At 35.5% G+C, this 12,093-nt stretch overlaps 1 protein-coding gene across 1 annotated transcript in view; it reads left to right on the top strand.

The window, feature by feature from the left end:
* The window catches only part of TUSC3 (tumor suppressor candidate 3), a 218,477-nt gene that overhangs the window by 94,328 nt on the left and 112,056 nt on the right, over positions 1–12,093 (top strand). Inside the window, exon 6 of the mRNA XM_022571105.2 lies at positions 10,503–10,592. Coding sequence (XP_022426813.2) covers positions 10,503–10,592 — 90 coding nt within the window. The remainder of the gene's footprint in view (positions 1–10,502; positions 10,593–12,093) is intronic.

Raw genomic sequence — 12,093 nt, 5'->3', positions numbered from 1 at the left:
GCCCACAGCTGACATGGTACTCAGTGGTGAAAAGCTGAATGCTTTTCCTCAAGATCAGGAAGAAAGCAAGGATGTCCACTCTCACCACTTTTATTTGACATATTCAAAGTCCTAGTCAGAGCAATTAAGCAAGAAAAAGAAATAAAGGACATCCAAATCAGAAAGGAAGAAGTAAAACCATCACTATTTTCAGATAACATAATACTGTATATAGAAAACCCTGAAGACTCCACCAAAAAACTACTACAATTAGTAAATGAATTCAATAAAGTTGCAGGCTAAAAAAAATCAATATATAGAACTATGTGGCATTTCCATATACTAATATATAGAACTATGTGGCATTTCCATATACTAATATCAAACTATCAGAAAGAGAAATTAAAAAACCAATTCCATTTACAATTCATCAAAAAGAATAAAATACCTAGGAATAAGTTTAACCAAGGAGTTGAGAGAACTGTACACCAAAACCTATTAAGATATTGATGAAAGAAATTGAAGATGATACAAATAAATGGAAAGTTATATCATGCTCATGGACTGGAAGAACTAGTATTGTTAACATTAACTACCAAATATTATACTACCCAAAGCAATGTACAAATTCAGTGCCATAACTACCAAATATTATACTACCCAAAGCAATGTACAAATTCAGTGCCATCCCTATCAAAATTCACAGAAATAGAAGAAATCCTAAAGTTTGTATGGATCCATAAAAGACCCTGAATAGCAAAATCAATCTTAAAAACAAAGTTGGAGGCATCATGCTCCCTGATTTCAAACTTTATTACAAAGCTGTAGTAATCAAAATATAATGGTGTTGGAATAAAAATGGACATACAGATCAATGGAACAGAATAGAGAGCCCTGAAATAAACACACACATATGTGGTCAATTAATTTATGACAAAGTAGCCAAGAATATACATTGGGGAAGGACAGTCTCTTCAATAAATGGTATTGGGAAAACTGGACAGCCACATGCAAAGGAATAAAACTTGACCCCTACCCTTACCCTGTACACAGAAATTAACTCAAAATGGATAAAAGAGTTGAATGTAAGACCTGAAACGATAAAACTCCCAGGAGAAAACCTAGGTGGTAAGCTCTTTGATGTTGTTCTTGGTGACAAGTTTTTGTATTTGACATCAAAAACCAAGGCAAAACAAGCAAAAATAAACAAGTGGGACTACATCAAACTAAAAAGCTTCTGCATAGCAAAGGTCGACAAAATGAAAAGGCAACCTGAATGGAAGAAACTATTTGCAAATCATGTATTTGATAAGGGGTTGATATCCAGGATATATAAAGAACTCATACAACTCAGTAGTAAAAACAACAAACAAGTCAATTAAAAAATAGGCAGAGGATCTGAATAGACATTTTTCTAAAGAGTTACAGATGGTGCAGGTACATGTGAAAAGATCCTCAGTATTACTGATCATCAGAGAAATGCAAATAAAAACCACCATGAAATGTCACTTCACACCTGTAAGAATAGCTATTATTAAAATGTCAAGAAATAACAAGTGTTGGAGAAGATGTGGAGAAAAGGGAACCCTCATGCACTACTGGTGAGAATGTAAATTGGTATAGCCACTGTGGAATAGCATATGGAGGTTCCTTAAAAAATTAAAGTAGAACTACTATATGATCTAGCAATTCTTCTAGATATTTATCAGAAGAAAACAAAAAAACTAATATATATGTACCTCCATGTTCATTGCAGCATTATTTACAATAGCCAAGATATGGAAACAGTCTAAGTGTCCATCAATGAATGGATAAAGACATTGTGGTAAATACAATGAATATTATTCAACCATTAAAAAATTAAATCTTGCCATTTGTGACAACATAAGTGGACCTTGAAGGCATTATTATATTGGGTTGGCCAGAAAGTTCGTTCTGTTAGTGAATACGTTGTTCAGTAAAGTTCTTGGTGAAACTGAAGAATGTGTACTTAAAATCAAACGAATTTTTTGGCCAACCCAATACCAAGTGAAGAAAGGCTTACATGTGGAATCTAAGACAAAAACAAAAAGAGCAACCCCCCCCCAAAAAAAACCCCAACAAAACCAGAGAAGAGGGGGTGCGTGGTGCAAGTAAGTGAAATGGGCACAGGGTGTCAAAAGGTACAAACTTCAGTTATAAAGTAAATGACTATTGGGGATGTAATGTACAACATGGCAACTATAGTCAGTACTGTACTGCATATTTCAAAGTTGTTAAGAGAATAGATCTTAAATGTTCTCATCACAAGAAAGATAGTCTATAAATATGTATGATGACAGATGTTAAACTAGACTTACTGTGGTCATCATTTCCCCATATATACAGATATCAAACCATTATGTTGTACACCTGAAACTAATATAATGTATGTCAGTTACAGCTCAGATAAAATAAAAGGTGAATTGTGAATCTCAGTGTGTTGTGCATCTCAGTGTGAAACATAAACATTAACACTTTTAGAAGAAAACATAGGTATTTATCTTTATGATTGCTGGATTGGCAAAGATTTCTTGAAACAGACCATAATGGAAGAAATAACTGGTAAATTGAACTTCAGTGAATTAAGAACTTCTGTTTGCCAAAAGATACCATTAAGAAAATGAAAAGGAAGGCAAGTCACAAGCTTGGTAAAGATTATTTGCTATGTGTATACTTACTTATTTTATATATATAAAGAACTTTTAGAAAACAATAAGCAAAAGTCAGATAATCAAATTTTGAAGAGGAGTAAAGACTTGCTGGGTACTTTACCAAAACGTTCAAATTTCAGTAAACATATGAAAACATATTCAACTTTGTTAATCATCTGGATATTCTGAAATAAAACTGCAGTATAGGGCTTCCCTGGTGGCACAGTGGTTAAGAATCCGCCTGCCTATTGCAGGGGACACGGATTCAAGCCCTGGTCTGGGAAGATCCCACATGCCACAGAGCAACTAAGCCCGTGCGCCACAACTACTAAGCTTGTGCTCTAGAGCCTGCGAGCTGCAACTACTGAAGCCCGCATGCCTAGAGAGCTCGTGCTCTGCAACAAGAGGCCACCGCAGTGAGAAGCCACACACCACAACGAGGAGCCCCTGCTCGCTACAACTAGAGAAAGCCCATGCACAGCAACGAAGATCCAGTGCAGCCAACAACAACAACAACAAAAAACTATAGTATGGCCTGCCACACCTCTACCAGGATAGCCAAGATGAACATACACACACACACATGCAGAGATAATGCCAGTTGTTGGTATGGATGTGAATGGACCAGAACTCTGAAACACTGCTAGTTGGAGTGTAAATTTGGTTGAAAGTTCTGAGAAATGTTTGGTTAGTCCACAAAAGCCTGGTATACACATACTCTGTGATGCAGCATTTTCAAAAAAATATCCTTACCCCTTTGGAGGGTTATGCAGGTAATGATTAGGAAGAGGCATCAGTGGACACCTGTTTTTCTAACAGTATTCCACTTCCTGATCTCAGTGTTGGTTACAAGGGTATGCTCATGTAAAGTTCATTGAACTGTATGTACCCTTATGAATCATGTCCTTTTCTGCATGAATATTTTAGTAAATAGATAAATAAAATTCTAGTTAAGTTAATTACAAAAATTTAAATTTCCAAACTAATGAGAGCAGTGAAGTACTGGACATTTCAGTTGTTAAAATCAAAACAGGAAATATCAATTATACTTACTTAGAAAAAGAGTTTCTATAAATCTGGGCCGTTTTGCATTTTAGAAGTTTATGTTTGTTTAGTATGTTGTGAGAAGTGCCACAGCTCTGTAATTATAAATAAATACTGTAAATACGTCTGTCACTACTTGAAATGACTCATGTTTAAACACCATGTTTAAGCCAGCTTTTCTTTTATTGAACCATTTCTTGGAATTTTGAATAAATCATGTATTAAGATGAATTTTTTAAAACTTCTGTAACAAACCATAGATAGTGTAGCTATTGCTATTTAATTTTAACATCTCATTTTAAAATTTGAGCATTTTCTCTTATGTGTAAGTAAAATTTATAATATTGGAATATATATATTTCCTATTAATGCATTAAATCACCAGACCTCATGTGGATCTAATAACTACCATAGTTTTCAAGTAGTCTGAATATAAACAATATTTTGAGATAGTTACTGTTATATGAAAATGTTATAGTATGAAGATATTTGCATTTCCCTCACTAACGAAAATCACAGGTGCTGCTAAAACTATTGTGATCTGTCAACTACATTCATAGTTGAAGGAAATGGTATATTAGAAGATAGTGAAAATGAAGATTTGCTTTTATCCCATTTAAGTACCCAGATCTCCTTCTGCCACTGCATTCTATGCACAGCCCCTTGGAGTCTGTGTACTGCTGTATTACTTGAACCTTTTCTGCTCTTATCTAAGAGTAACACCCCCACTTGTGTACTAGATCTTATCACATCTCATGTATTCAATGACAGTTTTCCAACAATTCTCCCCTCTTTCTTTGTCATCCTAATTTTTTCTTTTATTACTGAATCATTCTCGTTAGCAGTGCAAACATCTCCTTATTCATCCTAAAGGGACGTGACACCATTTTCCCTTCCAGATATTGTTCTATTTACCTGATCCCTCTTAGAGCAAAACTCCTTGAAACAGTTGTCTACATTGTTTCCTTATTTTTTCATAAGGCTTTTGCCTCACTGTTCCATTGAAAATGCTCTAGTCAAGGGCACAAATATTTTCCAGGGAGATAAATTCAATTTTTAGTTCTGGGTCTTCATATTACTGCTCTCTCTGTATCTACAGAACTGATGTCTTCATCCAGAATCACTTGTCTTCCAGGAGGCCACACTCGTGATTTTCCTTACTTCTTTGACTGCTACTTCTTAATCATCTTTGCTCATTCATTTTTTATCTTCTGCACTTATTTTGGTGTTAACAGGGGGTTCAGATCTTGGTCATCTCTATTTATATTTACTTAATTGGTGTCCAGCTTTAAAGGTTAAATACTGTCTAACTATTATTGAGTCCTAAATTTTATCTTGGGGCCAGATCTTCCCTGTAAACTCCAGACTGATAAATCCATCTAGCTCATGCTGCACCTCTACCTGGAAGTCTACTGGGTGTCTCCAAATGAACAGGTACAGGACAGACTCCCCATCTCAGGCCCCAGACCTAATTCTCCCATAGCATTTGACTTCTCATGTTCAAGTCAAAAACCTCATAGTCTTCCTTTACCACTTCTTCCCTGCCATACCCCACATCTAATCTTTCAGAAAATCCTGTTGACTCTTCCTTCCAAATATGTCCAGATTCCAAGGATTTCTCACCATACCTACCACCCTTGTTTGAGCTCTAATTATTTCTTAATCCACTTATTGCAGTAGCCTTTTAACTATATCCCAGCTTCCATCTTTACCCACCATACGGTTAATTTTCAAAATTCCAACCCAGGAGGCTCTGGGATCTGGCCCTGTACTACTTCACCAACCATATCCATTTATCCATTTCTCCTCATCAACTGTCCTTCAGTCGTCTTGGCTTCTTTACTCTTTCTAAAAGATGCCAGACATTGTCCTTCAGTAGAGCCTGGTTCACTGGCTCTTTCCTCTTTCCCCAAGTATTTACATGGCTTTTAGACATCATCAGATCTCTGCTGAAAATGCCACTGCCTTGGAGAGGCCCCTCCCAACCACTCATTAGTATTGCAACCCCTTCTTTCATGAATTCTTTCCACCTTCACTGCTTTACTTTTCCTCAGTTCATTTATCATTGTCTCTCATATGATTTAATTTTTTACTGTCTGTTTTCTCCCTATAGAATGTAAGCTCCAAGAGGGGAGTTTCCCCCCTTATATTTTTGTTCATTGTTTTATTCTTGGCTTCTGAAACAGTTCTTGAATATATAGTGGGTTCTCAGTATATAAATGTTGAATGAATGAATGAGAAATACCTACATATTTCTTATGACTCAGAGCACATGTCACTTATTTAGGATTTTCACTGAAGGGCAGGGACTATCTTTATCTTATTCATTGCTATATTCCTAGTATCCAGTAAATACTTGGTATGCTCAGTTAATAATTGTCAAATGAGTAAATTAAACTGGAATGGCTTCAGAGAGAACCATACATAGACCCCAAGTGTAGAGAGGTTGGTTAGGTAGGAGTCCTAGGCAGGTACGGCATTAACAAGATGTAAACGTAGGCACTGCTTCCTGGATGGAGGGGGTGGAGCAAGAAGAGTGACCTGAATGAAGCATAGAGAGCCAGTTAAGGAGTGTGGGGCACGGTGCTATTTAGGAATGTGGGACCAGGTTGTGGAGGGCATTGGGATAATAATAACTTACTAAACCTCCATAGCTTAAAAAGGTTGATGCTAATATACTCCTAATGTTATAGGCCCAGAATGATGAACTTCTCCAAGTGCTCAAGACAGATCTGAAACTCAAGTGTTCTAATTTAAGAGCCTCCATCCTTAACTACTATGATATACTGCTGGGCAAAGTACGTTAAACATACCAGTGGTGGATCTTAAGAGCGTTGCAGGTCATTCGATAGATACTACTGTCTTTTAACTTCTTTTTAACTGTTATAGTTTTTAAGTATTTCAGTGTCTCAAATGAATAGTCAAGAAAAAATAAGTCTTTTCAGGTTGTTTTGTATTTGATCATTCCCCAGCGTTTGACCATTTTTGACCACCACGTTCTTCTTTTTCAAAATTCTATCCTTGGCTTCTGTTACACTATATCTCCTACCTTCAACACTATATCTCCTACCTTCATTTTCTTCCTACTTCTGTGTCCCAGGTTCCTTTGCAGGCTCCTGTCTATGAGTTTATGAACTTACAAGTATTCATCAGTGTTCTAGCCCTCTAGGCCTTCTATTTTTCTCACCCTATTTACTCTTCTTGAGCAATTTTATCCATTCCCATGACTTCAGTGAACAACTGTGTGCTGACAATTCCCAGATCTGTAGTTTTTCTTCCCTACACCTCTGTCATTAGATATATATGTAAATGTCTCTTAGACATCTCACTCTCCAAAGATGTTTTGAAATGGATGTTTTGAAAGTACATTAGAGTTAACCCATTTAAAAATGAACTCCCCAAGGCAATCTGCAGATTTGATGCAATCCCTATCCAATTACCAAAGGCATTTTTCACAGAACTAGATAAAAAAAAAAAAAAATCTTAAAATTTGTATGGAGACACAAAAGACCCTGATAGCCAAAGCAATCTTGAGAAAGAAAATCGGAGCTGGAGGAATCAGGCTTCCTGACTTCAGACTATACTACAAAGCTACAGTCATCAAAACAGTATGGTACTGGCACAAAACAGAAATATAGATCAGTGGAACAGGATAGAAAGCCCAGAAATAAACCCATGTACCTATGGCCAGTTAATCTACAACAAGGAGGCAAGACTATACAATGAGAAAAGACAGTCTCTTCAATAAATGGTGCTGGGAAAACCAGACAGCTACATGTAAAAAATGAAACTAGAACATTCTTTAACACCATACACAAAAAAAATCTCAAAATGGATTAAAGACCTAAATGTAAGACTGGATACTATAAGAGGAAACCATAGGCAGAACACTCTTCAACATCAATTGCAGCAATATCTTTTTGGATCCACCTCCTAGAGTAATGGAAATAAAAACAAAAATAAAAAATGGGAGCTAATTAAACTCAAAAGCTTTTGCATAGCAAAGAAACCACAAAACGAAAAGACAACCCACAGAATGGGAGTAAATATTCACAAACGATGCAACCAAAAAGGGATTAGTCTCCAAAATTTACAAACAGCTCACGTGACTCAATATCCAAAAAGCAAACAACCCAATCAAAAAATGGGCAGAAGACCTAAATAGACATTTCTCCAAAGAAGACATACAGATGGCCAAGAGGCACATGAAAAACTGCTCAACATCACTAATCATTAGAGAAATGCAAATCAAAACTACAGTGAGATATCACCTCACAGCAGTAAGAATGGCCATCATCAAAAAGTCTACAAACAATAAATGCTGGAGAGGGTGTGGAGAAAAGGGAACCCTCTTGCACTGCTGGTGGGAATGTAAATTGGTACAGCCACTATGGAGAACAGTAGGGAGGTTCCTTAAAAAACTAAAAATAGAGCTACCATGTGACCCAGTAATCCCACTGCTGGACATATATCTAGAGAAAAACATGGTTCAAAAGGATACATGCACCCAATGTTCATTGCATCACTGTTTACAATAGCCAAGATGTGGAAGCAACTTAAATGTCCATCAACATAGGAATGGATAAAGAAGATGTGGTACATATATACAGTGGAATATCACTCAGCCATTAAAAAGAATGAAATAATGCCATTTGCAGCAACATGGGTGGACCTGGAGATTATCATACTAAGTAAGTCAGACAGATAAAGACAAATATCATATAGTATTGCTTATGTGCAGAATGTTAAAAAAAAATGACACAAATGAACTTATTTTCAAAACAGAAACCGACTCGCAGACTTCAAAAAAAACTTATGGTTACCAGGGGGGAAGAGTGGGGGGGATAGATTGGGAATTTGGGATTGACATGTACACACTGCTATTTTTAAAACAGATAACAAACAAGGACCTACTGTAAAAAAATAATAATTAAAACAGAGGGAGCTCCAAATCTTTGTTACCTTCTTCCCTTTCACCCTTAACATGCTTCTGCCTTATTCTGTATCTCATTGGGTGTCACCACTAACTACACACTGTTGCTCAAATCAGAAACCCAGAGGTTAATTTTGACTATTTTCTATCAGATCAATCATTCACCAAAGTCTATTGATTCCATCTCTTAAATATTTCTCCTGTTTGTCCAGATCTCTCAATTCTGTCACTACCATGGAATTGGCCACTATAGTCTCTCAAGCGTTTTTATGCATCAGCCTCCAAACTGATTTCTCTGCCTCAAGTTATACTTTTCTCCAGTCTATTCTCCATACTGTGACTAGTACCGTCCTTCTAAAATACAGACTTGATCATGCATTATTTTTCCACCATAGTTGGAAATAGCAATATCAAGTGCAGCAGTAGAAGGCAGAGAAGGAATAGGCAGACAGGTAAAAGTAAAACCAGAAATACATACAGTTTCAGTGCTGATTTAGTGACTATGAGGGTTAGGTCCCCAAAATGATAGAAATCTAGTATTACTGAGCATCTACTAAAAACAAAAATGTCACTTGCTTATACTATAAATGTGTTTATTCACTAGATATATCTTTCCCTGGATTTTAAAATATACTCTGCCTTTCACACTACTATATTATAATCTATCTACAGAATAATCAACTTTAATATATTCTCTAAATCACTGACATGATACTCCTATAAATTAGATATACAATTTATTTTTCTCACATAACAGTTTCACATTTTTAAATGACTTTTTAGGTGGTGCATCATTCTCTTTTTCACTTCGGGCCTAAATTCTAATGTCCCTTCTAAGTTTAAAGTGCAAATATTTTGTAAAATCTTGACTTTCCGGAAATACCTCAATCTATGCAAAGACTATGTACAAGTCAAATCTGACTTTTAAGAAGTTTCAGTTTATTTCAGAGTTATTCTCAAGAAAGTGTGGAAAGGATTCAGATTAATCTCTATAATCCTGTTATATCATTTTTATTTTCTTTTGAAATATTGTGGTTCCCAAGAAGTTATGAAACAGAGTTCAGATTTATTCTCTGGGTTTAAAAATCCTCCATTAATTTGCCTCATCCTACTTTTCCCCTTTTGTATCCTCGTTTCTCCTTTAAAAATTGTGCAAATCTTGTATGTTTAGATCCCCAGTCACACATTGCTCATTCTGACCTTGAATCTTTGTTGATATAGCTACCTACCAGAGGTGGGCAGTTCAAATAAAGAGTGAGCTGGGCAAGTTCTGAGACAGTAGGAAGTGTTTTAACCTGAAGACATATTTCAGTCTAAAGATGTCCATGTTTGTAAATTTAAGCATGTATGATTTAAACAAAACATGCTTACATATAAGTTATAGTGATTGACTGTGACCTCTGGTTCATACTGTTTCCTCCCCCACCATCTCTGTAATGTCTTGGATCTTTAAGATTAGTTTTCCAAATGCAGCCTTTTTTGCTAGATCTAGCAGGAATATGGCTTCTGTGAATTATTCCTGGCTATATCTAAAACATCATGTTTTACCTGTACTTTTGACTAGCTCTAGTTAGGACATATCAGATTATCAGTCACCATGCCAGATGCTTTACATATGTTACCCACTTTATTTATTTACCCATTAATGTATGTCATCAGCGTAGTTGGTATCCCCAGTTTATAGATATCAAATCTGAGAAGCAGAAGAAAAGTAACTTACCGAAAGTCCCATAGTTAGTAAATGAAAATGATTTTAATGGATGAGCTGTTACATGATATTTGAAAGATAGTTTCATGAGCATTTTTTTTTAAAGAATGCAGTATTCTCTTATTTTTCAGTTTCCATGTTATAATATTGTACCCTGTTTTTTCAGTGTATAGTCTTTGCTATGACTTCTGGCCAGATGTGGAATCATATCCGTGGACCACCATATGCTCATAAAAACCCGCACAATGGACAGGTGGTAAGTGCATGTTCTGTGCATCAGTATTATGAACTTTAATCCTGTTTACATAGGAATCCGAAATTCTGTTTAGCATTTAGTAAGAAAGGATTCTATTTGTAAATTGAAATATATGTTCTTTCTCTTCTCATTTACTACCTTCACCATGTACATACACACAACATGCACATATATATTTTTTTTTAGGGTGAGGACTGCTTTAGCGTGGATTAAAAAAAATTCAGTGTACCTACTTATCAAATATATACACATAAATTATTTTTTCAACTTTGCAGACTGCTATGGCAATAATATGTAATGCCAAAAGAGGAAATAGGAACAGTCTGTAGCGAGTGTCCCAGCAATGATAAATTTAATTTAGCTCAGAAGATCATTAAGAACCCTGAAGCCATTGTATTAGGATGTCAGGAACTGTTTGCCAGAAAATTGAAAGTGAAATTGGTGTGTAGTTAAATCAGTAGCAAAATTTACATTAGTAACTGCTACTGTTTTGCTGCCTTCCCTTTCCTTTTGGTGGGTGGGAAATATTGTCATAGATCAACTTGGCAGAATACTGTCTTTGAGGCTTAGTATTAGGTTGGTGAAGATTACTGTTTTAAAATGTGCCTTTTTTCTCTAGCTTTTTCTTTATACAGATTTTGAGGGAAGAATATAATGACACCCCTCGTGCACTCATCACCAAACTTAATTACCAGTTCATAGCCAATCTTGTTTCATCTATTCTCCCATCCAGTTCTCTTTACCGCTGTTGGATTCTTTTGAAATAACTGCCCAATATCATTTCATTTCAAACATAAGTATTTCAGTAGGTACCTCTAAAAGATGAGGCTTCTTAAAAAATCATAACCACAGTGCCAGAATCACACCTAAAATGGTAATAAATTCTTAATTTCTGAATATTGTGGCTCTGAACGGAATAAAGTTATCCCATGGCCAATCATGTTATAATTTCTCTATAAATATAAATGTATAATGTAAGCTTATGAGGTTTGTTCTTCATTGCTTACAGTACTTCAAATATCTTTAATATTAAAAAAGCTAACAAGTTATTTCTTCTTCCTAAATTGTTTGTGGCTTTCTTTGAACTTCTTTGTGGAACTGTAATATAGGGGTATAGTTCACTTTACTTACTGTATGTACCCTGGTGGCTCAATTAGATTTTAAGGGCTAGTTGCTAGTTACAGTCACTGATACTATATAATAACCATTTTGGTCTCATATTTTTGTCAACATTTTCAGATTTCTTCTATAGGTGTCAAGAATATGGAGTCAAAGTTAGACTCTGGATAATCAGATGCTATAGTAAATCAGACATGTCTTTTGTTATGTGTACTCTGTATTTTTTAAATCTGTCACTAATTAGAAAAGTGATTTGAATGTCTAATATTCAAAATTAATTTTACAGAAAAAATAATTGGAAGTAATTATCAAGCAATAAATTGTCCCCTTATCTTCAAGTCTTCCTGACCATCCTATTTAAAAGTGTAGTCCTTTTCTCTCA

Source organism: Delphinapterus leucas, chromosome 21 (assembly GCF_059928025.1).
Source record: "Delphinapterus leucas isolate spDelLeu-1000000601 "Yukka" chromosome 21, BTC_Dleu_Yukka2, whole genome shotgun sequence".
In the NCBI taxonomy this organism is placed as follows: domain Eukaryota; kingdom Metazoa; phylum Chordata; class Mammalia; order Artiodactyla; family Monodontidae; genus Delphinapterus; species Delphinapterus leucas.
This window is presented reverse-complemented; position numbering and strand designations above follow the sequence as displayed.